The following is a 27,579-nucleotide window of genomic DNA, read 5'->3' on the forward strand; positions in this document are numbered from 1 at the left end:
TCAAAGTGTACACATGAAAGTGATACAGCTCCAGAAAAAGAAAGCAGAAAACCTCTTGACTGAAAATCTGAGCAATGGAATTTAAAACTATATTTGACTTGAGAATAGTCTGAGGAAATGAGCTGATCATCTGAATCACAAAATACCCACACTGAAATGTATTGTCTCATTTGCTTTCCTTAATGGAAATATGAACCCACACGATCAAATGGCCAGATAGAAAAGCATTTCATATGCAGAAGTATTTTAATATATCCAATATGGAGATGATTTTCAGACCTCTTAATGTGTAATCATACAATAATTGAATTTTTTCCATGAGTTTTCTGACCCTACAGCACATACAATTTCTCCCCAATTTCAGCAGTAGATCTTAACTTCATTTGCACTGGGTAGTAAAACTCCTTTTGGAACTGCCAGAGTTTTTTATATTTAATCTACTAATGTAGCATAAAAAGAACTTGCTTCCATCTGAATGTCATAGAAGAAGAGTTAGTAATAAAGGTATAAATACTACACTAAAAAAAAATGGATTAAGAATACTCAGATATTAGATGATGACTAAATCCATGCTTCCATGCAAGCAACTTTTTCCATGCAGGATGTGTATTCACTTGAAACCTCCTCTCAGGAAGGACAATACCTTCTTCTCTGACACATTGGCTAACACTGAAATTTCAGTTGAGGAATTCAGCATAGGAAATACTGGACTACAAACCAACCAAACCCGTGGTCTTATAATGGGAAGACCTTGGCCGTGCTTATGGTTAGGATTCATTCCAGACAATACTTTGATCCTTTAGGACTTCAAAAGTCACCCCAAACTAATAAAACCCCTCTGACTTACAAAGAACACTATGACTTGGGATTTATAAGCAGCTGGGAGTTGAATATTGGTATCCTTACTTGTACTTAGAAAACAACATTCTTTAACACTTTTTTCCAGTGGACCATTTGCAGAACATCAGTGACAGTAACTGTGATAGAAGTGTCAATTCGTACAGATTTAACAAGACGACAGATTCTTCTTCAAAAAAGATATCAGCTATTTATAGTAATGCCTTTCCCTACCCCTCTAGCCTCTTTCTACTATTTCTTTTCTAATTTCCAGTCTTTTCCCTGCCCTTTCCATTCCTTTTCTTCACCTTTTTCTTTATGCTTTTTATGACATCTTGTCCTTTTCTACCTATCTCCATATTTTTTTTCATTCTTCCATTATAGCCTATGGCAGGAATGACTCATCCCTTCACTCTTAGTCCTGAACCAACCTGTTACACTTTTATATTACATCATTTGAAATAATCACCTTTTTAATTGTTCTTTAAGGGGGAAACTCAATGTTAACAAGTAGCTTCAAAACTGCACAAGTCTAATTAACAGAATTCCAATAACAAAGCATAGTTCCTCAATTAGCTGAACATACTATATACACACTTCTCTTAAATTTTCATTTGTAGGCTGCAGTGATTTGAGTGGGTTTACATGCTTGCTAGGTCACTTCACTATTGCTTTGTCTAATATATATTTTCTACTTATATATTTATATACAAAATAATGACAGTCACAGGCAGTCTGTGATGTTCTACTGAGATGTTAAAAGAAATCCCAGGTGTATTTCCTTCATGCAACACAGTGAGTCTGAAGATGGAAGGAAGAAGACTTTTCTACCTTTGGCAAATCTATTTTACCCACAACAGATTTTTTTTCCATTTTTAAAAATGAAACATTCAGCTTGTCAAAAGTCATGCAAGTCTGATTAGCAAAAGACAGCTCATTGTGTAAAAGTTTGTCAGCCTCACCTTAGAATACTTTTCTATCTGTACAACTCTTACTCCTGTGCTAAATAAATCAGGGTGAACTGCCCCATGGAAATTCATGGCCATTTTCTTGGTGCAGAGTGAAGTGGCACAGATGCCCTAAATGAACTATACTCTGAATGACCCTAACAAGAAAAGAAGCCAGAATGTAGCATTCTTACCTAAATGAAGCCAAAGAAAATACTGCCATTTATTTAATCAAGAAATCGGGAACTTCTAGAGAGATTCATCATCGTGTTCTCAGGGAAGAAGCTGCTTGTGTCTTCCCTGCTCACCATGGTAGGGTAAGGCTCTGTCAGCCTACAATATTGTCTTCAAACCTGAGTCTTCTGTAGCACCCTGTCTTGGACAGTGAGACTGCAGAAACTTTTAACACCACATTGCACTGTGTTGCAACTCCTTTCAATATATCATAGAATGGGACTATGAATAAGAACCTTTCACCTGGATCACAGTCAACCCTTGTAGTAACTGCTGATCTGCATTACTTACTGGTATAGTAACAAAAATAATGCCTGTCAAACACTGACATTTAATATCTTCTGTCTTGGAAATGAAAGAAAAATGTAATATCTGGAACAGAAGACAGCACAGAGTCAACATGTAAGTGGTGGGTATTTTTGGCTTCTGAACTAATGAGTAAATGGCATTCCTCTTCATTAAAATTCAAGCATGGATAAATAATGCATGGATCCACTGATACACAGAACTATTTTAAGTTTCTTTGGGTTTTAGTTTTGCCACTCCTCTGTTATGTCTGCTTATATAGTGAGAGAGGCTTGATACAGGTACCTATGAAAAAGAAACTGAATGGAGACAGCATTACCACATCCATGGTCTCAGATCACAGGCTTTTCAGAACCAGACAATCCACAAGCTGTGATCAGAACAAATAAAGTATCTGAGGCTTGGAATGACAGCAGCCAGCATGCTGAGCAAAAGGAAACCAGAACGAGCAATATGCCCTATAAAGTCTGTGTTCAAACCCTCACACTCCCTGAGATTTCAGCTTCTCCTAGAAGTCCAGCTTAAAATGAGAATCAACCATCTGGCATCTCCCCTCCTGGAACTAGTGCCTAAATAACTCTTTTCTCTACACCAACCTTAACTGTCCCATCATTTTCTCTTTTTCAGATGTCTAGAAGCAAACCCAGCAAGTTTCTCAAGTAGCTCACTGAAGACATCTCTGGGAGCTAGCAGGGAGTGCTGTAGTGAAGAAAACTCAAGATCATGTGTGTTTGGTGCTCTGGATGGCAACTCATGCTCTGCATGGCTGCAGGGCAAGCAAGCCCTTCTGGGCTAATCAGAACAGGCATAAAAGCCTGTATCTAAGAACTTTTTCAAACTCCTTGTTTTATAACAACTATGATCAGAAATGCAGAGAAATATGTGGGTATTAACAAAGATCTGATACATGAAGACTTCAAATTTCCAATCCCACCTCTGAGTGAGAGCCTATGGTCCTGACCAACTTACTGAAACTAAAGGTATCTTTCTGTGGGAAGAAGAGGGCATGTGCATTGCTTGCTTCCTAACGTGAACAGCACTGTTTCTTTAATCAAACTCATCTTCCTCATATGACTAGGGGAATGTTCTAAGCATCTTCTCTGGGATCCTAGATCACACCAAAAAGCACTTTCTAGACCAATAAGAGAGGCAAAACTTTTACACAGAGCAGTAATGACTATGCAGGAATTTGAAATGAATATGGTTAACCACAGCTGGTTTACTATTGCATAATACTGTTTTGATAGTCTTTGGGTGAAGAGGTAAAGAGGGTGAGGAAAGTTTTATTTTACTTCCAGTCCCAAACAGACTTTTGGCTTTCATTTCCTTTTTCCTGGCTAGTGATAGGTGAGTTCTCACTCATTTTCTCAGCAGAAAATGTTCTGTGATCCCTAGAGAGATTTTGAAACCCAGAATGACTCTCTAATCAGTTATGGAAGAGCAGGACAGAATGAGCAGTTGGCTTGCTCTTCAAGGGTTATGGTACATTAAATGGCTAATCTAAACTTTGAAAACTTCAATTACTTTACTGTCATGAAAATGAGCAGAACTCCTGAAGGTACCTCACCCACAGAGAAGGTTAGGGAAGCTTGGAAGGACTCTGTAAGCGTTCAGCAGCCTGACACCCTTAAGGAAGAGTGGTTTCCAGCATTTAAGCAGGGAAATGAGACCCAGGAGGCAACAGGTCTAATCCTACATGTACCAACATGTACAGGTTTCACCCAAATTCACCTTGCCCTATATGCACATATCAAGCATTTTACAGTAAGTATTGACAATGTCTCCTGAGCACTCTGCATGGAATATGTAAAGGGTATTACTGTCATTCCAGGAAGTGTGGATCAAAAGACTCTTAGTAATTAAAAGACCCTTTCTGTCTGTTGAATAAGTTTTGCTATGTTTACATATCTCTTAGACTTCTCAACTCCTCAAAATTTATGGGTTACTGTTGATATGTGTCCATGTCAGCATACCCCCCTGAACTCCAGGGCTTGGCATTTCTTAGGAAATTGAGTAAAACAGTTAAAGAGAATTTCTAGTGCATTTCCCTATGTAACCTACACAAAGGATTACCTATTTAGTGGTTTACCTATGCTGACCACCACAAGAGTGCCACATCCTTTTCTATAAAATTGTTGGAATCTGACCACTAAGGTTCAAATGTGCTGCAATTTTTTTTCTCAATGTAGTATAAGTAATGATCTCATCTTTCTGAGAAACCTTTCAGATTGTTTCACAAAATGTTTACATATAAATGTCAATGTGAAGTGCTGATATAAAATAGAATACAAAACTTGGACTGAGCACTCATAGTACACACAGTTTTGGACTGTCACCAAAAAGTGACAGACTTCTTCACATAGACAGCAGGTTAGATTAAAGCATACAGCATTCCAAAGACACTACCAATTTTACAAGAATTAAAAAATGAAGAACAAATAAACTAAATAGTCAATTTAATTAATCTCTGGAGAAATTCCACAAGAAAGAAATAAGTAGATTAACAAAAGCATATTTATTTGTAAAGCACTCTCTTTCATGAAAAAGCAGGAGGTAACTAACAGATATAACCCATTCTGTCATTAATAAAACCAGCTCCTATTTAAGTTCATTGCCCACCAGAAACACACAGAACACACACCCAAACACAAAACAAACAAACAAAAACTATAAACCAAACCAACCACCACCAAACAAACAAAAACACAAAAAAGAACATCCCAAATTCACATACACATGTAGATTTATGTCTATACAGCACTTAAATAAGGTTTAACAGTTATAGTTACTCGCTACCTGCAATGGAATGTGTGGCAATGAAAAGGATATAAGTTGGGGTTCGGGAACCAGGCAAGGAGGAATGTTGGCTAAGCAAGTGGGAAGACTTGTTGGGCCCATGATGAATATTAGAACCAGGATTGAATTCCAAAAGAAGATGTAAAAGACCTTCATTAGATAAATCTAAAATATTAGTCTTAGATTTTCAATACTAATAACAGCATTGATGAAGTATGCAAGGACACACAGTTCAGGAAACAGAAACAACAAAGAGCTATTCAGTTATACAAATGTTGAAAGTTCATAGTTTCTGGTCACATCTCACTTTTGCAATTTTATTTAACAAGATTTTGAGTGGTAATAGAATTTTTGTGGGATTTCTCTCAATGACTTCAGCATTGGTGCTTCCATTTCTTGCTCTTTTACTGGCCATCAAGAAGGTGCAAATAAACCAGTAAGAAAAATTTCTTTACTAATAAAAGCACACTTTTCCCCAGTTTCACTCTAAGATAGATCCAGTATTTGATCTCTACTTCAGTCTATTCAAATTTGATATTTCTATGATTTGTGATAATTAATAACTCCACACAGAGAGAGATACTTCTAGGTCATGAGTCTTCAGGTGTAAGAAAGTTCCAAACCTTTACTAATGCACCAATACGTCGCATCTGTACAAAGCAACATTTCATGTTGGCATTCAATTTTGGGCCATTCTATAGCTAAAATACCAGTAGCTATGAAGTTATAATCTATTTTTTATCTTCTTGCATCTCTGCATTACTTACAGAAAATACCCTAACATAAAACTGACTTCAAGGAATCCAAATCACTTCAGCAACTCAATTGTCTATATACAAGAGACCTAGTAGAATATCCTGCAGTGGGCATGTTTTGCATTAATGAGCCCAATAAAGGCACATCCTTTTCATTAAAGGATTGAAAAGCTCTATGAAAAATGACCACAACTATTTTTAAGGACCTTTCCTGGATCAAGTTATGAAGCAATACATCCTGAAGTGGAAATGTCAGTGGGAGGCTAGTCTTTACACAGCCATTCAACTATACTAGTTAAGGTGTAGATGTAGTCAGAATGAAGTAACAGCAACAGAATTACACTTCATACATTCATGATATTTCTGTTTTCTTTCTTCCTATTAAAGTTTTTCCATCCTGCAAGTGTTCAAAGAATGAGTCACGATACAGTTTAGTAGGCATGGTGGTATTTAACCTTTGTTGACTTAATGATCCTGGAGGTCTTTTCCAGCATTAAGGAATCTATGATTCTATGATCTTGCCACCATTTTTCATTTCTCAGTTCTGCATGTTTTTCACCTTAGGAATTCAGTGAAGTTCTCCAGCACTGAATCCAAGGATCTTTGAAATGTTAGCAGAGACCTTTTATTAGGTCAGCCCAAATAAAGGGTAAGAGTGGAGTTCACACCTACTGAACTTAAAGCATGAGACCACCCATGTAAACTGAAACAAAATCCTTTTCCAATTAAAAGATTGTATGTAACTTGCACAAACACAGGAGGCAGGCATGTAATAGCTGAATTTGCCTTTCCCGAGGGCCTAGACAAAATCTGTATATACAGGAGCAATGGGATCAACAAGTGGAATCACACATGTGCTCAGGCCCCACTGAACACTGCTGCAGCACTTCCAAACAGGCAGGGTTTAAAATTAGTGACAAAACATCTGAGGAAAACAAGCCTCTCCCCCCAAGAAAACACCAATCAGTGTAAGATCACTGGGCTGATGGCCAGAAAAGTGTGTTGTTATAAAACCTTCTCTACTGAGATCCTTTCTCTATATCTACAGGCAGAACTGGGCTTTATGCACTTATTTTAACCTTTTTCCTAGAGGTAGCAGTTTCAAAGAGGCTGATTTCAAGAATGATGTTATAACTTCCACATATACTGGCATAACATACATGTGCATTTTGCATCCTACACTAAGTATCAGAATAGGCAAAAAAAAAAAAAAAAGAGCTCTCTTACAAGGTGGATATAATTTGTATATATCAGAGTAGAAAGCTGAAGGGGTTTTCAGGATACCAAGAGTGTAAGAGCAACTCAGTGAATGTCTAGGTGTGCAAATTGTTTATGCAGCTCTTATGCTTTAAGGTGTCTTTCATAAAATGGAAGGGAAAATATAAGTTTTTCTAGCATAGCTGAGCACTCACTAAAAAGTAACACTGCAATTTCATTGATGAAAGCCATCATCTTTGGGATATGGATATTAGCAATTAACCCTAGTAAGACTGAACATACTTCACACCAAACAGAAGAATCTGGACATGAGCATGTATACTACAAATGCTCTTACCTGTCATAACTTTATGCTCTCTTCTTTGAACTTATAAAGACTTTAATCCTATTTGGTGGCTATTCACTACTTCTTTTCATATATATGCTCAAAGGATTATTCTGACTTTAATTTTGTGCCTGATAAGGGGGGTGGGGGTAGGGGTGGGCTGGTGGTTTGTTGTTGTTCAGGGGGGGCGAGGGGGGGACTTTTATTGCCTTTGTAAGACAATTAAAAAGTATTCAACTTCTCATTATTACCAAAAAATCCCAACCAATTGTAATCTCATAAGTGCCTAATAATGATTACTGTGATAAGGATTAATGGTTTTTCCAAAACTCTTCAGTACCTGTTGCATGTTTCTTTACATACCACAGTTAAGACAAACTATCCTAAAATGAAATGCTGGCAGTAAATACAAAATGCACAGTAACAAGTCAGGCAAGCCAGAACTTTTCAAGAAACTCAAATACAACAGAGTAAAATAATAATTACAGAGGATCAACCCCTCACATAACTGATCCTTTGTGGTAGTGCACTGCAAATGGAGAAATGGATGCCCTTGTATCAACTTTTTAAAAGTTTCGGACAGATCTAAGGAGCTACAGAATATATAATCTCTGTTCCATTCTTGAAAACAAATGATAGAAACTATACCAATTATTAAAATAGTAGATGGAGTACAAAGTTGTGGCAAAACAGAGAAAAATCAAGCTGGATTTAATGTACTGCAGACTTTGTTCACAGGCTTTTGAAATCTCTCCTTTCAGATGAGACAAGCACATAGATGAGCTTGGTTATGTTGCTTAGATTTCAAAAAGAGTATAAATGATCCTTTACCACAGTCTCTTCAAGACATTATGTTCTCAAGAGGTAAGAGGACAGATCCTCCAATGAATTAACAGCTTAACAAGAATTGAAAAAAGGCTAGAAATAAAAGGCTTTTTTTGCTGTAGAAGAAAGACTTCAGTCAAGTCTGTTTAGAATCTCTTTTGGTACCTATGTAACCCAAGTAGTCATAAATCATCTGAAAAAGAGGATAACAGAGAGATGACAATGTATGATGGGGATATTGAGTTATCCACAGTAACAAAAATGAAAGCAAGTGTGTAAAGCCACACAAGGATCTCGGGCTGCTGGGTAATTCTGTATTAATTCTTGCCAATAAAGGGTGAGACTCGCCTGCTAAATCATGTGTATCTTTAGTCATTTCCATGTTTTCAGTTACCCATCCTCAACTCAAGCAACCTCGCTTGAATAGAGCTACATACTATCTCCCCTGAGCCCTTCTACTGGGATGTCTCGGACACCATAGGGGAACTAAAAGGCATTCTGTCCTGTTCACAGTGAAATTAAATATCAATTAATAGAAGGCTGACGATAGGTATACAACAATGGGCTGTAAATGAGCTCCTTTATTTTCTTTGTGGTATAATTCATGTTCCTACTGATGTCAATTCACACTGACTCCTTTAAGTTTGTGATTTCATCCATTTTAATTCTACCAAAAGTAGGATCCTATAGAAGAGATAGCCTAAATATTTGGGGGGCGGGGGGTTGGGGAGAGGGGAAGTGAGGAAGGGCCAGGGAGGAGTGTTGTATTGGTTTTTTTATTGGCTCCTAGTGATCTGCCAAATTTGTTCTCACAAGAATCTCCTTTTTTTTCCATGTAACTCCTGGGTGGTTGTCAAACAGTAAACCCCAACTCCTGATGCACTTATTTACAAGCTCTTTCACTAGTCACCCATTAAATAGTGATTTGTCTCCTACCCTCATCATTCAAGAGCTTTTCTCCACTCCACTCCCTATGTTGCCTCTGTAAGTATATCTGATATCCCAGCTCAATCCTATGGCTCTCTTCAACATGTTTTCTCCTTCCCCGTAGAAAATCTCAGAATCATCTTCCTATTTTCCTTTCATCTCTTTCCCAGTCTTGACCACTGACTGTCTGAGGACATCTGTTCTGAATTGGACCCTGTTAACTTCAGCCAAATTTGCTTCCTGTCATTTCTTTTTGCTACACAATCTCCCTTCCTTTCAGATTCCTCTTAAAAATATCTATGATTCAACTTCTCTCCACTAGAACAGGTACCATGTATGCCACCTTTTACTAGTGGCAATTCCAATTATACAGTTCCCAATTACACACTGGAAGAAAAAGTGCCCATATTTAGCCCCAAGGAGTTCTGACAGGTAAGGTGATCTAACTGCTTTGCTTTTATTTGTCCAAATTACTGGCTTCTCTTTAGTCTACCAGTACAAAAGATCTGTTTTAGGAGGCTGTGTTCTTAGATGTGAGTGCTACTGTAATATATCTTTGATCTGCATTAGTAACCTCTAAATTTGCTTTGGTCCACAGAGCAACTAGATGACTTGAAAGAATTCAAAAAACTACTCAGCACAATGGAATATTTTTAGAGCACCACTGTTTTCAAGAGTTGCCCAATCTCTGATTTTCAAGTGGTATGTGGAATTCCCCACTAAAACTATTTAAGATCTTTGTTCTCATGACAAATTCTACTTTAGGTTTTTGTTTTTCAGAGGGATTGATGAGGTGTTTCAGAGGGAATCTTGTTCTACAGGACCATATTATCATATTAATGCTCATGGCTTCCTGAATTTTTGGTATTTAGATTTCAGTGGCATGTTCCACTGAGCCTAACTTCCCAGTCATTAGTGGAAATATAAAGTAAGTCAGCATAAAATATTGCTGCTGGAAGCAGTGCCAGCATCATTCTTCAACTCTCTATATATCCATCTAGGCACAATCACTACTGAGGGTCTAAGAAGTCATGTAGCAAGACTAAATCCTAAGACAATTAGCATGAACTTTTCTTTAAAACTTCAAGAGATAATGTAGCAAACTCTTAAAATCAGCTGGAGTTGGGCACCTAACTGCTCTTGATATTTTGAAAGTCTGTCTCTAAAATGTATTAGCAGCAGCTAATAATTTAGCAATTCTATCAAAACAAGCCATTAAGCGTGTCTTGTATGATTTGTTTTCTATAAAAATCGTGCTGTTTGTTTACTCAAACTTCTATTACCCTCTACACTTTACTGATTTCATCTCCGGGTATTTATTCAATTATTTTATAAGGAATTGAAATCTAATTCATGAGCTACTCACACTGACACCTAAATCTTTTTTTCCAGCCAATCTTTTAAATGAAAATAATCAGTTAGTATAAAATAGACTGTTTTTCCCAATGTATATAACTATACTTAGAGAGTAGAAAGTAACTGAGCTACAGTTTAGTTAAATTCCATATTAACGTTTGCTGAGCCTCCCAAATTACCTTAAATTACCTACCTTTTCTAACTTTCTGCCCTGATTTTAATGAGCAGTGCAATTTAATTAAGTAGTTCCTGACTCTCTTCTGCAAATTAGTGTAGAAATATCCATCTGCAAATGCTCAGGCAAAGGTCCTGCAGGTTTGCACTGGACTGACAAGGCATTTGGCTCTGTCATAACTCAGAATCACAGAATCAGACTATTCTGAGTTGGAAGTGACCCACAAGGATCATCGAGTCCAACTCTTAAGTCAGTGGCCTACACATGAACTCAATTTCTTGCTGCTCACCTCATTTGCGCCATTTTTTTTTGTACATAATGTATCATAAAAGAAAAACTAGAAAATAGAAAAAAAAGGCAACTGAAGTCCATGAGGATTACCTCTGCCTACCATTTTATTACACTTAGTACATTATATTATATTCTGCAGTCAGGGTGGTTTTGGTGCCTGTGTGGTGGAGACACTGCATGTTGTCATCAACATTTCTGCCACACTTTGGGAAGAGCACAATGGAATTGGGTGCAGATCCATAAAGTGAGTGACACTGAGTTTCTGATCCGGCCCTTAGATTCTAGTTCCTCCAATGCAGCTCATGAAAATTGCTTATAATAAAATTCAGAAAAAGGAGCATGATGTTTAAAAGCAGAGGGATGTGTCAGTAAGGAGGGAGATAAAAGGATATTTTTCAAATTCCCTGTATTCTACTGCAAGATGGAATGCCTGACATCTAAAAGAAATCACGATTAATGACTGAAAGCTCTCAACCCTACTTACATGCCCAAATTGCCCCTTTTGGTACAGAAGATTGCTTCATTCTTTTCCCTCAAAAGATGGATGGAAGATGAGTTGCTCTTACTATAATTGCATTCTTGTGAATAGAAATTCAGAGTTCAGCACAGGCTTCTTTGAACTCTAGAGTTCAAATCCACATTCCCACCTTCCACGAGACTGCTATGACCAGCAGCAACAAATAACATCCAGAAAAAGGAAGCCTCCATCCTCCCTGCAAGATACGGCCAGTTGTACCTGGAGAGGTGAAGGAAGCTTCAGCACAAAGGATGGGAAATGTACTTCTGGAAAGCCTGGTGCCTGAAATCTCAGAGATATCCAAGCAGGGAGGAAGGGAGGAATAGGAATGGGCATGGGCTTTATGAACTGCCTACTTGGACTTGAAAACTTAAATTTTGTCCAAGACTAATTTCAGTCACTAAATTGCTTATGTGTGTCCAGGACTTCCTAGTCCTATGATGCATCCATGTCTGCTAGACTGGCAGTTTGAGTGGGTGTTTCAGGAGAGCTTATCCTGCACAGAGACTAAAGGTGGGAACAGGTCGCAGTTTGTTATTCAACAGCCTTTTCTATCTCATGACAGCTGGGGTCTTCTGGCTCCTGTTCAGAAAGTGAGATAAATTGAAGCTGCAGGTGTGACATTATCTTTAGTCAGTGAAGTAACCGCAAAGTAAGTTAATAACAAAGATGTAAATGTTGCAGCAGTAAGCAATAGAATAAAAGACTGAATAAAAGGTTCTGGAACAACTGTTAAAAACAAACAACCAAACAAACAACCATAGAACTAGCATTTACTTTTCTATGCCTTTGAGCCCTGTTATTTGAAAGTAAAGAAATTCAAACCACTTTAAATATTGATAGTTTCAACCTATGTCTAAGATGTATAGATTCCTGAAGTTCCTCTTTTCTAAATTCAGTTATAAAATATGCTCTTATGCAAATGTTTTAGGGTTGCATCCAAAAGTGAACCCCCAAAACAAGAAGAATTTTTTCCTACCTCCTGTCTTGGTCCCCACTCAAAAAAATAATTAAAACACTGAGTGCTTTTTAATACAATAAAAATGTGGTTTTTCAATAACTTTTTCTTTCATTCTTAGTTTCAAGATATGAAGGTTTTAATGCTGATCCTGGAAAATTAAATGTGGAATTTGAAATTGTATCACACTGTTATACTGTACTGTGTACATTAATACATCTCAAAGAAATCTGAGATCTCAAGGAAAGCAGCAAGTATTTGTATACCTATCTTGGTGAAAGCCAAGGGAGAGACAGGGTGATTTTTCTTAGGGTATGTTGAGAGTAAGCCAGAACTCAGAAGTTCCTTTGGACTAATTCCTAGATCCTTTATCCCAATCCCATTCTGCCTCAGACTGACCATGATGCTGCGCATTTTATGGAAATCCATCAGTAATGAGGAATCAGAAATTAGCTGACAATTCTGTTAATTACCTATGAACTAGAACACAAAACAACTCGCTCTTCACAAAGACACTCTGATTCTGTAGATTATCATTACTAAACAAAGTAAAAATAAAAGGTAGTATCAAACCTTCATGTCCAAAAAACCATTTGGATGTGGGAACATAATCAAACGTCTATGAATAAAGATGTCAAGCTGGGTTTAGTAAATAGACCATTTAATAAGCTATGTTTGATGGGAGTTTACTGCTTAACAGCAGTTAAGCATATCTAAGAACCCAATAAACATGCAATATGGTAAACTACTGCTGTGAATGCTATGAATTCAAATTTTTTTCATTTTCAGAGGTGATAAACTGAAGACACCTTTCTACTTTCATTTCAAAATCAATTTTGTCACTGATTTTGCTGAAACAAAAGAATGTCTTATGCAAAGACCTACTATTAATTGGAAAAGAAATACTGTGAATAACTTTACAAGAGTTTCAAAACTTCATATCACCCACAAAGTAAGAAATAATACTTAAACAGCAATAGAAAATAAATTAGAAAAATGGAAATATCTGCTCAAAGACATTTTTTATTGTAGCAGATGCTGAGTTTCCATAGAACTGATGCTACAGAAAGTCAGTGGCAATTTGAATTTAATGAAGGATAGTTGAAAAAAATCGTTCTTCAAATGACCCCTTAAATTTCTAAAGGCACTCTTTTTGCACGTATCAAGAGGGGGGGAAAATGCATAGCTGAACAGATATTATTTAAGTAGAATATATACTATTCTAGAAAACTGATAAGCATATGCCTGAGAAGGCAAAACCTTTTTACTATAGTTACTAACTGGTAAAGTAAATGGTAAGATTTTATTATCAAACCAGCTCTTTACTAAAAAGTCTACAGGAGAGGGTTCAAACTTTCAATGTTTAATCACTTTTACTAGCAAGGGAGAGAATGAGAAACCACATCCTGCCCTGTTCCACTGGCGCAAATCTGGGTTTTCTTATCTGATAGCAGAATTTTGTTCCACTTTTCTAATTCACATTTTAAGGGGCTCTTGTCTACCAGAAGTATGCCCATCTGTAATCTCAGACATAAGAAGTCACTACTGCTGATTGCTGGAAGCAGGCAAAATATTCCAAGGAAAAGATCACTGGGTACTTGCTATCTTACCACACTTTATCTCTAAGCATCAACCATGGACTTCTACCATCTGCAGAGCTACAGAGGTCCTTTGGGACTTTTGTTCTTTCTTCTGTGGCCCATCTAAAGCTTTATGAACCATTTAAAGTGACTGAGTCTGCTAAAGGCAAATATGACATAAATTGGCTTTTTAGCAGGCAGACCTGGCCCTAGCTTAGAATCAAAGGCTCCACTGTGCAGAGATGCAACAGATCAGTACATACAGTTCTGTTTTACAGTAGCAGGGAAAATCCAGATAGACCACAAATTCTCAGATGAGTTATTCACCTGGATTTTTTACTAAGACCAGTCTTTCAATAGTGTGGTTTGTGCTTTACCTTATCACATCTATTCAGTAGCAGACACAAACACAGAATGACAGCAGAAGATAGAAGTGTCTGACAGTAAATCATTTCCAAATTCTTAAGAGAGGTTTTACGTGATAGTGTTTCCTGTAACAGCAGATGACTGGGTTCAATCTTCCAAGGTTTATTCTCTGTCCTTAAATCCCATATTGCCATTCTGCTACTGTCATGACATTTAAGTATTTCTAGGCGGTTATCTAGTGCTAGAATACACTGTTCTTCACTCATTACTCTTTTTTTTTTTTTCTGATTACTTATTCTGTAAGGATAAGCAGTTTGAAAATAGTAAGTGTTTATCCAAATAGGAATATCCCTCTCTAAGTACCTCAGAAGTAAGGACATGACAGGGAAGAAGAAAATGTGAGAGCTATTCTGTGTGTGAAAAGAGAGCACAAAAACATGGAATGGCACTCCCTTACCCATCCTTCAATTCCCAAAATAATTCCAGACCCAGTCTTCACTCAGGAAATCTGAGACTGGTGGCAGCAAAGAGAGTAACACAGCACTCAGAATGAAAGGCAGGTGGCATAGAAAAAAGAATAGGAGCTGAACACTAACAGGTTTAGATTAACTGGAGACAGGGACAGAAAGTTATTTATGCAGCAGAGATCAGTACAAGCAGGATGAGCTCAGGAGCTGATACCAGAAGCATAGAAAAGGAGATACTGAAGTATCTGTATAAAAATACATATAGATAGCATATACTTGTGGGTGGAATAGCTTCAACTTTTTGGTGGTTTTGCTTTTACTTTAATTATACAGCATCCTATTTTAGATATTTCCATCATACATTATAAACAATTCAGAGGAATACAGAATGTGTAGCCTCTAAATGCAGCTGTCCCTGAAACTCAGCTCTGAGCAAAGGCAGTGATGGCAGAGCAGATTGCAGATCTCATGCTGTGGCTGTCCCATTGCTCTACAGCTACAACCCAGCTCACAAACTGAAGGTAAATAACCAGGCAAAGAGGTGGCCCAGGCTGCCAAACTGATCTATAAAAACCCTCTCCTGAAGTTTTACCCGTGATGGTGAATGTCCTTCCCTTTCTAAAACAGAGTAATGTTTTCTTCTATCACTCACTGCTTTGTTACAAAGTCCCATGGGTGTTTCAAGAGCTGTGCGTGGCACAGTAAAATACAAAGTTGCAATACCATATTTGGACTATTAGCTTTATTATGGGTTAATTGGGTTAATCACCCTGGGTGCAGCACTTGTTCCAGAGCTGACGTGCTCAGTGTATCTCTGCACAGTGTAGCTGTGTTCTCCATCTGCTTCTCATCCTTGCTTTTAAAATGGTGATAACAACTTTTCCCAACTTCTTCACAAGAATCTTGTGAAAACAAATACCGTGAGATGCTCAGACACTAAGGGAATACAGTGAAGCATCCAAGGCAGGAGAGAAGGCATGGACCTACTATGGTTCAGATGAATAGGTACTGTTAGAATGACAGACAGAATGCATCTGAATCCATAATTTATGCGAAATACTTCAAGCACATATCCCTGTGACTTCACATAAAATGGTGACTCTTGATGCAAAACCCACAAATGTCTACCTAGAAAAATTCATGCAGTGACACTGACCCATAGAGATATATACACTAGCTCCAAGTCATCAACAAACAGTGGAGCACCTTTGGGTTTTGGCAAGGTTCAGATCCCAGGAAGAGATGATAGAACTCAGGTCTATTTGCATGGACAACTGAAGCTCTAGTTTTCAATCCCCTGAAAACACAGGATATTTAGACCTTTATTTATTATTCTTCCTGCTACATGTAACAGCTTATCAATTATATTGTTTACAGGCACTTTCCATTTACAATTCCCTGCTTCCTTAGAGAACCCAAAACAAACAAACAAATCCAATTTGCATGACTCTTCACTACTGGAAAAAAACTGTTCCAAGCAGCAAAGAAATTAGTATTCTGCAGGGAAGAGTAATTTTTATCAGCCTTTAGAGATGCTTTTTATATTCATTTCTTCTGAAATGACTGTGTAACACCTCCCTGACATGAAAACCATCCAGTCTCAGGGCAGTATTTTCATGCTCATTTAGAGTGGCATATGAGTGATACAAAGAGGGCCAAAGGGAGAACCCCCAAGCACTTTACAGGAGACATTCAGAACTCTACAGAAATAAATCTTTGGAGAACACATTTGCTAAGGTAGCTGTTTATAGGCATTTATGTGATAAAGAGAGACTTCTAGGTTCCTATAGCCCTTTAAGTGCAAATGACATTATACAGTATGTATGTACTGAATGAATAATAGGACTTGAAATCTAGAAGTACCAATGAAAATGCCACTAAAACATATGGTCTATTATGATTAAACAGATTTTTTTTCAAGGTATTAAGGAAAAAGGCAGTAGATATAATACCAGGTTCTGTGAGATGTAATATCCACATCCAATCTTGTTTTCATTTGCATTTTCCTGGAAAACACTGGCAGTTCCACCTACCTACTGAGGGTAGTGAGGCTCTGTGGAGAGATCTGAACAGGCTGGATTAATGGGCTGAGGCCAATTGTATGAGGTCCAATAAAGTGAAATGCTGGGTCCTGCACTTGGACAGGCTTGGGGTAGACTGGCTGGAAAACTGTCTGGAGGAAAAGGACTTGGGCGTTCTGGTCAACATTGGATGAACATGAGCCAGCACTGTGCCCAGGTGGCCAAAAGGCTGATGACATCCCGACATATCAGCAATAGTGTGGCCAGCAGGACCAGGGCAGTGATTGTCTCCCTGTACTTGGCACTCATGAGGCTGCACCTCAAATCCTGTGTTCACTTTTGTGCCCCTCACAACAAGAAAGACACTGAGGTGCTGGAACATGTCCAGAGAAGGGCAGTGGAGCTCAGGCAGCGTCTGGAGCACAAGTCTTATGAGGACCAACTGAGGGAACTGAGGGTGTTTAGTCTGGAGAAAAGGAGGCTCAGAGAGGACATTATCACTCTACAGCTGCCTGAAAGGAGGTTGTAGCCAGGTGGGGATCAATCTCTTCTCCCAAGTAACAAGTGACAGAACAAGAAGAAAAGGACTCAAGTTGCACAAGGGGTGGTTTAGATTGGATATTAGGAAAAATTTTTTGACTGAAAGTGTGGTGGACAGTCATTGTAGCAAGCTGCCAAGGGAAGTGCTGGAATCTCCATTCTTGGAAGTGTTCAAAAGGCATCTGGACATAGCAACTCGGGATATCATTTAGTAATAAACACAGCAATGCTGGGTTAACAGTTAGACTTCATGATCTTAGGGTCTTTTCAAAGCTTAATGGTTCTATGATTCCAAAAGGATAACCATAATAAACTGCTTGTTTGGGGTAGCCTAAGAATGAAAGTGTTGTACCTGAGTGTCTGCTGTAGAACACTTTGCCACAGAGCTGGGCAATACTGAGAAAACCACAGGATCTATCTTCAGTTCAGACACCCATGTCAGAGCTGGTTGCCTAGGTGTCCTTTATCATTAGACAAGAGAAACACACCCTTCAATAGTACAATTCATATGTGCCAGTGTAAAGGCAAACTGTCCCTCAAAAGTGTTTATAGCTCTCCAGTGACACAAATTTGGGCAGATGAATTTCACTGTCAGCATCACTATCACATACTGCTGAACAAGGCATACTTTCTACACTTTTTCTTCCACAACTACTTCCCCCACAAGTTTCATATATGGATTTTGCAAAATGAGGCTCCTTGCTAACATCCGGTTTCCAGACATCATGACATGAGTTACTCACCTAAAAGTAAACAGTCCTACTTTTCTACTTGAGCTGACCCTCACCTATTGGCTACATACACATACCCTTTTTTAAAGTTATATAATGAACTCCTTTGGTTTCCTTAAAAAAAAAATTAAATCAATGCCTCATTTTATGCTGCAGCACATCTCAGAGAAAAATAATGAAAACTATTTTGCTCACTTTACTGAGGACTAGAAACACTTCTAAATAATCAAAATAATAATATTTTCTGTTTATTGCATATTGTAAATAAAGACTGGAGGGAACTTTGTTCTTGTGCATGTTACCATAAACTCAGAATCACTCATGTTTGGCCTCAGCACAGAATTTCCCATGTCAGGAAAGTGTGGCTTTTGGGTAGCAATATCCCTGCCATATAAACCCCAAGCTATGTATATACTACCAGAATAACTATACTCCAATAGTGCTTTTCCTCTGGCAATAATAAATAACAAATACTGTAGAAATTGAATGTGCAAACTGTTTATAAACTTCATTAACGTTGTTAAGATGTTGCCTGGCTAAATAAGCACCTAAACCAGAATTTTAAAATAGTGTCCAGAAGAGTATTAAGCATTGTTTAAATTTTTTTGCTCATAAACCTTATGTGTTGCAATGATTTTAAGTTGTTAAATCTGTATTTGCTTTTCCATAAAAGTATCTTTAAGTAATTGCTCTCATAAAGATCAATACCAAGTTCCAGCTTAAAGAAATTTCTATTACCAAGTTAGAAATATTTTGGTCTAAATTATGCACTGTTGCATTTCTTTGGCTGGGACTGTTGTAGAAACATCCCGGTGCTTTCCATAAAACAAATAAGGCAATAAAGAGAGCAAATATCCTATACATAATGTGTGCCTAATGAGACTACTCATTGTAAATAACTCATGCAAAATGTTTCCTGATGATGATGTCAAACAGATATGTGGGTCTGTCTGCAGATAATGGTTTTGAGCAGCTTAATGTTTATCAGACAAATTTTTAAAGGAATTATCACCTTATCTTAAGGGTTTCTGGGCTTGTTTTACAGTTGTGAAACTCTTCCCTAGTTTCGCTGGGATCACATGAACTGAAATGGAAGGACCACATATCTTATAAATTGAGTATATATATTTCCTTATCAAAGGGCTATTGCCATTTTAAAAAAAATCTTCTTTCACCTTCCTTCCCTCCTACTTGATGAAATAGAGGAGTAAATGGCTTCCTTTGTCTTATCCCTCTCAAAATTTGCTCATAAGACTAATGCCTTCAGTTTGCACATACTCTGCTAGCCTCTCCCTCTATCTACCCAAGCATGAAGTATTTGCCGTCCTGGTGGGATGTCCTGTGGTTGCTGCTAATCCAACACTACCTTAGTCTAGCTAGAATTTTCTCCACTGAATCCGTAAATCAGATTACAGAAGAGAGTCTTCACACCTCCAGGTACTGCCAACAACAATAGGAACATGTTTTTCTCCAGCAAAGGCTGGGGAGGGCGGTGAAAACAAGAAGGGAGAATCAGAGACCTATCCAGGGGAAGGGGGATTTAAGTGGCTGTTTTAAAAAAACAGTTTCATAGCTGACAATTGGTGACAGACTCAGCATTGCATGATACAGGCAGATGATGTTAACCACAAAGAAATGGAAAATAAACTGCCTTGAGGACAGGGCAAGGAGGGGTACAGGAGACTCTGGAATGAAGAAGATCTGCAGGGATATAGAGACCCAGCAGAAATATGCATGGCATTACTTTAATACCTCCTTTAAAACAAAGCTGAGTTCTAGCACTCAGAATTTTCCATTACCATCAGCACCAAGGTGAAAGACAGAAGAAGTATTGTATTAATAGCTTTGTTTTCAAATATTTTACATTAGCTGCAAAAACATTCACCATCACCCAGATTGTTCATGAAATATATTAGCCAACAGGGTTTTAACAGAAAAAGACTTAAAGCTTAGAGAGGCCCTGCAAAACGTATTTTTTGGAGTGCAGAGCTATTTATTTATTTTATAGAGCACATCTACACAGGAGAGGATTGGACATCATTACAAGGCACAACCCTAGTCCCAGGAGAGAGCCTACTCAAGCCAAACAGACAGTTATTTGTTTTGTGTTTAATAAGAGCAAGACTGATTTCAGAAACAATTCTTCCAGACCCATAGCCTTAAACCAAAACAGAATATTCATGTTTCTGTATGTTTCTGCCTGGCTCCATATCATGTCAGAACATTCTTTACAAAGAGCACAGCCATTAGAACTAACTTGCAGTCATCTTCCAAAAATAAGAATTTTTTAAAAACAACTCCTGTAAAGTGACTCTGAATACAAAACCTTTGATTTATTTGAACCAGGAATGTTTATGGGTTAACTCTAAGATCAGACAGGCTAAATTCAGAAATGTGCAGGGCATTAGTGCTTTCTTGTCCCTCCAGTGTTCTCAATAAACTGGCAGAAGACAGTAATTATACCCTCCGTGCACTGATCTATCCCATGTAAATAGAGCAATAACATTCTACACATGTATGCAGGTTCAAAGAGGAGTGATTTTTGCTCTCCTTGTGCAAAAAAATAGAGGCAAATTGAGGGGCAGAAAGACTGAAGGTTCAGCTGCAGAGCAGCTTGGCACCCAAACCCTTTACTAAATTTCTGCAGAGTGTAGCACCTACGTAAAGCTGCAGCCCATGAGCTATGGCACCATGTACAGCTGCTGCACTTACCCTGTGAGAACCCTCACTTAGGTTCACCTTCCCTTAAAGTCACTGTCCCTTTCTTCACATTGAGGGGACAGCTAATGCTGAATGAGGCTCTGCTGAAGGCATGTGCTTTTACCTTTTTTGCCCACACTTCCCTTACTGCTCCCTCTCCATGGCAGATGATGCCCAAAAGGGAATTTTTTAGGGGAAGAGGACTAGGACAGTGGGCCAAAGAGCTCTGCTGAGACTGCAGCATGTAAAAGCAGAGGGATCCTATTAATGCTACAGGGTGATCTAAGGTGAATGTTTGTTCTGAATGCCAAACTCAAGGAAAGTTGTCAAGGGGGCTGGAAGAAAAGACAACCCTGAATGTTTTTACAACACAGATGCAGTCTCTGACACTTCATTATCTTTACATAATGGATCTAGACAGTGAGCAGCCCCAGCTATATGGTGGCTTAGTATGCTACAGAGCAGTACAGTGAACTCCTTTTGGAGTATATTATAATCAAACACTAAAATCTTTCAGAAGACATGACTAAAAGTGCAAGTGCAGACAAGGTCACCCTTAGGTAATTTCCTTGATTAAAAAAAACCTCTCAGAATTAAACTGAATCTAATTAAGGACATTGGGAAGGCCCAGAAAGGCAGTATTCACTTATGGCCTCTTTTGCAGATGGTGAGTTGACAAACATAACTGAGAATCTTAATTGCAAGAATCATCAGCAAATTCAAAAAGTGATAAGCTAGGAATGGCAAAAGTCAGACTGTTACATAACAGCAATGCTGCCCAATCTCCTGTTTTACATTAGACACAAAAGGTGCTCCCAAGAGAAGACACAGTGCTTTTTAACAAAAAATGCTGAAAACTAAGAGAAAAACCAGCCCAGACTCATTCCATCCTGAATAACACAGACAGCAAAACTGATGAAAGAGGATACCTTTCCTAACAGTTTGCTTTTCCTCAACTCTTTGATACTGTTCCCTGTACCACTGTTGAGAGACATCGAAACACATGCTGTCGTCATCTAATGGAGTTTTCACAACTGGCTAGATATCTGCTGCTTTCTTTTTTTTTTTCTTTGATGTGGCACTAGAAATTTTCATTTCATTAATCAGCTTTCTATCAAAATGCTGATGTTTCATAGATATTCTTCTCTGATAAAGGCAAAGCAGTGAAAAAACACTTTTGAAATCAGGTTGGCAAAAATATTGGTACCACTTAAAAGTTCATTTCTGCCTGATTTAATTTTCCCCAACTGTCTGCATTAGTCTCCCAAGAAAATAAGTCTACTGAAGTATATCAAAAAGTGCCTATAAATATCTGATACAGATAAGATAGATAGAAAAATCTGTTCGGCTGCATAGAGAATTGTTTCATAAAAAGAACCAGGAGGTACTTGGGAATTACAACTTATTTTCTTTCACTCCATTCAGCTTCTATAATCAAGAAAACATACAGATAATAACAAGCTTCAAGTAGGCAATTACCTCAAGGACCACATGTTGTATCCAGAATTAAAAAAATAGCAACTAAGTGAATGGTTGATCTGTATTTTAATAGTAAGTTGGGGATTTTTTTAATAAACTCATAGAAAAGTATTGGGTTAGAAAAGACCTTTGAAGATCCTTAGAGATCATCTAATCCCACCCACCTCTGCCACAGGCAGGGACACCTTCCACTAGATCAGATACTCCAAGGCTTCATCCAGCCTGATCTTGAACAACTCCAGGGATGGGGAATCTACAGCTTCTCTGGGCACTGTTCCAGTGCCTCACCACCCTCACGCTAAAGAACTTCTTTCTTATATTCCATTTAAATCTACCCTTTTTTCAGTTTAAAACCATTACCCCTTGTCCTACCATAACAGATCCTATTAAAAAGTTTGTCCTCATCTTTCTTAGGAGTCCCCTTTACAAGGGGAAAGGCCACAATTAGATCTCCCTGGAGCCCTCTCTCCTCTGGGGCAAACAGGTCCAGCTCTCTCAGCCTATCTCCAAGTGCTCCAGCCCTCTGACCATTTCTGTGTCATTCTCTGGACTCACTCCAACAAGTCTATGTACTTTTGTTGGAGGTGCCAGAGCTGCATGCAGCACTTCAGGTGGGACCTCACAAGAGCAGAGCAGAGGGGGAGAATCACCTCCCTCATCCTGCTGCTCATACTGCGTGTAATGCAGCCCAGGATATGGCTGCCTTTCTGGGCTGCAACTGCACATTTTCAGGTTATGCACAATTTTTTATCCACCAGTACACCTAAGTCCTTCTCCTCAAGGATGCTCTCAATTCATTTATCTCACAGTATGGGCTGATACTGGTGATTATTTTGACCTAGTGCAGTACCTTGCACTTGGCCTTGTTAAACGTCATGAGGTTCACACAGACTCACCTCTCAAGCCCGTTTACAGTCCCTCTGGATGGCATCTGCTTCCTCCAGTATATCAACTGCACCACTCAGCTTAGTGTCATCTGCATCTTGGCTGAGGGTGCACTCAATCCCACTATTTTGTTGATTAGGATGTCAAATAGTATAGGTACCAGAATCAGTTTTCATTCTAACAGTTTAAAAATACTTCTTGAAGTTATCCTGATCTTAGACAATTTCTCATGTTCACCAAAACAATCAAGTTTAATCTTCAGTTTACCATTTTTTGTGACAACATAAAAAATTGGAAGATAAAAGTTCTATCAATATTACCTATGCATGCACACATATCCGGTGTAACAAGAAACAAAAAATACTCAAGATAAATGCTTTTATTTTTTATGGCTTAAAAAAAAATAACTTAATAAATATCCAATGCATTTAAAGCTACTATGTGAAAAGGCAGGTCACAGTATTACTAGAAATCATTGAGTGGCAACTGCTTCTCTCTTGCTACAAACACACAGTACAGTTCTCAAAGCAGCACACTACCATACTTGTGCAACCCTCTTAATATAAACGCAAATGAATGTAAACCACACCACAAAGTCAATCCAAAGACTTTGAGAACATAAACTAATGATTAGAGAGAGTTACTAATTAGTTAGTGGCTTAGATCCTCACCTGGTAACAAACTGGCTAGCTCAACTATCCAATCAATATTTTTAAGTGAGTCTCTTCTAATACAGATAAACAATGATAAAGTTAATTTTAGCACATTATAAGGACAACCAAAACTACATAGCTTACAATTACTTGCAACATTAGCAAGAGACAGGGAAAATGAAAGCTTGAATTTGTTTCTCATTCATCTACTCATAAAAGGTGACAAGTTAATAGCTGTGGACCAACATTATGCTGTGGTCCAGAGCCAATCAAAATGTCAACTAAATCCTGCCAACTTCTCAGCTGCAATAAATCATCATAGCTCTATGAGTCAGCCCTCTAACTTAGAGCATCCAAGGATTTGGCTCTATCTACAGTATATGTTCAGACAAGATATAAATCAATGTAGCTTCAACTTGATTGCAGTTGGCTTTTTTTCTCTTCAAATATTACTCTGTCTTTGATAGTTAAAAGCAAATCTCACCGAAGCCATCTAATTGTCAGGAGAAGGAAAGCATTTACAGCAGTAATTTCCTACAAACCCAGCAGACCAAGTTCCACTCACTGTCCCTCGTCCCAAAAGTAATTGTTACCTGTACTGGTCAAATTTCCCCACGTACTAGTCCATAAAGGAATTGAAATCATCAGTCTTTGTTCCATAAGAAAGTGGAAAAGAAAAGATGCATCCTCCCTTCATTGTGTCACCAGCTGGATCTGGGGACAGCGCAGTCCAGCTCTAAATGTCAGATCTTTTTGGCAGACCCTGCAGGAGCTCATAAATGAATTCCCTCAAACTGAGTCCATGATCAGGCAAAACTAGAAGGCTCATAGTCACTACATGCAGCTGGAGCCCAGTTATAGAAACCAACAGGAACTTCACACTCCCTGAGCTGGACCCCATCACCAACTATACCACGCTTGCCACTGATCCTCACTGCTCCATGTGGAATAAATTAAACTCCCGAAGAGCCTGAACTTCCAGAGAAGCCCTGCTAAGCCACTGCCCAACATTTCAACAGTTCAGGCTTCCCAAATAGCTTGGTCTAGCCTTAGGACTTGTTTCCATTCTTTCTCAAATGCATTGAGTATGGAAATATTACCCAACCAGGGCTGCTCCAAGCACAGAGACTTACCATTCAGTCTCTCAAATCTTTGTATTAAAAGGCTCAAACTTACGGTAGAGTGCTGAATGGGTATCCAGGCAGGTGTTTCGACTGAGCATTTGTGAGATGGGCATCTGCCATGGCTCTGCTGCAAATAAGTGAAAATGGCATTATACACAACACAGTACGTGCTGCAATCTCTAGGCACAATGGACTCTATTCCATACAGAGCATCTAGAAGCTTGCTAGTATGCATCACACCTCACAAAGTCATTTTCCACTGTCATGTATGGAAAATAATCTAAAGTTTGCAGGGCCAAAATGGCCTGAAGAGTTATGCATTAATTTCGCTTTGAAGTTCTCAGTTCTATGGGTGAACATACATCCACTCTGAACTCCAAGCATGTGCCATCTGCCTTTCCTCCATATTGGAGCATTCAGAGAACAGCAGAGCATTAGTCAGTACATTGAGATTGGCTTTTTTCCCACTATTTCATGACAGGGTGCAATTTTCCACAATGTTCTCTAGGAATCAGTGATAACTGCATCCTGAAACACCTCCCAGTACTATTTTCTAGGAGGAGTAAGTACATTCCAAATTTGTAGTGTGTTTCTTTTCTGAGCAGAATGCTCTGCTTCCTCCCCAGGTGGTTCCTGGAGAACACAAGCAAGTATCCCATGCTCATGTGTTCGCTGAAACTTTGCAGAACAAAAAGAGCGAGGGGTTAATTTAAAGTCTAGTGTTCCACATGGCAGTGCAAGATGCAACCATGAGGCCTTCAGGCTGATCTTCCTATAATTTCTCTTGCATTTGGTATAATTCCAATACATTGCAGCCAAGGTTTGGAGCCCATCAAAATGAATTGCACAGCAGATTGGGTCAGAGTCCCTGAAAAAACTCCAGAATAAATTCTGGTGTCTGTCACCATTAGTCTCAGCATTTCACATAAGAGTCAAACTATTATTTAGCTCCTTGAATTGGAGGACTCTTGTAATCATGTATGTTCCTGAAGCTGGAAGCTATGTGGGGAAAAAAAAAGCTTTCTTATTTATATTTTCATTTAAACCAGATATATCACAAGCAACTACATTACACCTTTCCTTTCTCCATACTGAGAGTAAAGGAGAGCAACGCCTGCAAACACTAATGATTAGACTTCACATGTTTTTCAGTTTTGAGTCTAAGAACTATTAGTTCTTTGTTATCTCCAAGAAGTAAACATTTGTAAAGCACTGCAATACTACTTCATAAAGATTAAAAAAAAAAAGAAGGAAAAAATGTGTATATTTGTTTCAGCTTTACAGTGTCCGAACTTTAAAACTTTTTATCTTTTCCATTTTCACTTAGAAAACTTTAAGAAATATTCAGAAAAACAGCTAGCAAGCAAGAAACATTGTACCTTTAGATGAAAGTTTAGAAAGTCTTGCTTAAAAGGATTTGAAAAAGTCACTGCTATCATGGCAGCAGTATCCTGTGGGTTTGTGTTATCTCCTGTAAGGAAGGGATGAATGCAACAGCAAGCAATGCAATCCTATCAAAATAATAAAACTGTAAATGAATACTGATCAAAAGACTACATGAAACACTAGTAATTATTTTTTCCTTTAACAATTATATGCTTTCAGTCCTTGTTCAGAAGCAATATAAAGGCAAGAAAATTAATAATGTGCTTTGGACTGAAAACACTTTTCTGATTGAAAAGCCTGATCTTACAGAGGTAACTATGTATAACTTTGTCAGGAGAGTCCTCAAAAAGATTCCTCAAATTCTTAAAGAGGATACCCTTGCAAAATAAAAGCTCCAGGTCTCATAACAGGAAGGACTAATACTGTAGAAGTGCTTTTGACTTCCAGATTCATACCTAAATTGTCCCAAAGTCCAGAAACCCATGCCAAGTGCATATGTAAAGGTCGGAGAGATAGCAGTAACTGGGAATTTCTCATAGGCAGCAGTTCTACAGAGATCCCAATTTTCCAGGACAAGGGCTGTGCTGGTCGTTCCTCTGGGCTGTAGGGTGACCTGCAGCATTTGGCCTTTCACAGGTGGATATTTGAATTATTGTGCTGGTAGCATGACGTTGTACTGGCATTGTCTGAGAAATGCATGTGGTTCAAGGGCTAGAACTGAATGCTTTTCTTCTACAGCTTTTTGAGGACTTCAGGTTGGATTCTTTTTTAAAATTACAGCTGATTTCTTATTTGAATGATCACTTCTTTTTGTGTTGTGTAAAACCCAACACTTTTCATAATTTCCCTACCCTACACCCTCACTTAGTTGAAACAGTTCTGAGATATAAGATTGTATATCAGCTGCTGGTAACACTTTTCCATAAAAGTGCTCAGTTTGGGGTTTTTAATAGCCAAAAGCTTTAATATGTCACATCTAGACACACCAATTCAAAAATAAAAATTAGTCAAATGGTCAACACTACATAAAGTATTCTGCAAGCACAGGCAATACAAGTAAGCATAGGAATAAATATATCGGTAAATATTTGTAGTCTGGAAAAGGAATTAATTCTATTTGATTATTACTGCTAACATTTTCCTCAGCTTAGGAGTTTGGTAAGCATAAAAAACATGGACC

At 38.2% G+C, this 27,579-nt stretch overlaps 1 protein-coding gene across 10 annotated transcripts in view; it reads right to left on the minus strand.

Annotated features, from left to right (window-relative positions):
- DLG2 (discs large MAGUK scaffold protein 2) overlaps positions 1-27,579 on the minus strand; it is a 1,023,852-nt gene that overhangs the window by 833,894 nt on the left and 162,379 nt on the right. The window contains exon 2 of one of the 10 annotated variants that reach the window (XM_071556455.1): positions 25,066-25,140. The exons of the other annotated variants lie outside the window; for them this stretch is intronic. Within the exon in view, the coding sequence (XP_071412556.1) occupies positions 25,066-25,140 (75 nt within the window). The remainder of the gene's footprint in view (positions 1-25,065; positions 25,141-27,579) is intronic. 10 annotated transcript variants of the gene reach the window in all.

The sequence above is a fragment of the Pithys albifrons genome, chromosome 1, assembly GCF_047495875.1.
Source record: "Pithys albifrons albifrons isolate INPA30051 chromosome 1, PitAlb_v1, whole genome shotgun sequence".
NCBI classification, from domain to species: domain Eukaryota; kingdom Metazoa; phylum Chordata; class Aves; order Passeriformes; family Thamnophilidae; genus Pithys; species Pithys albifrons.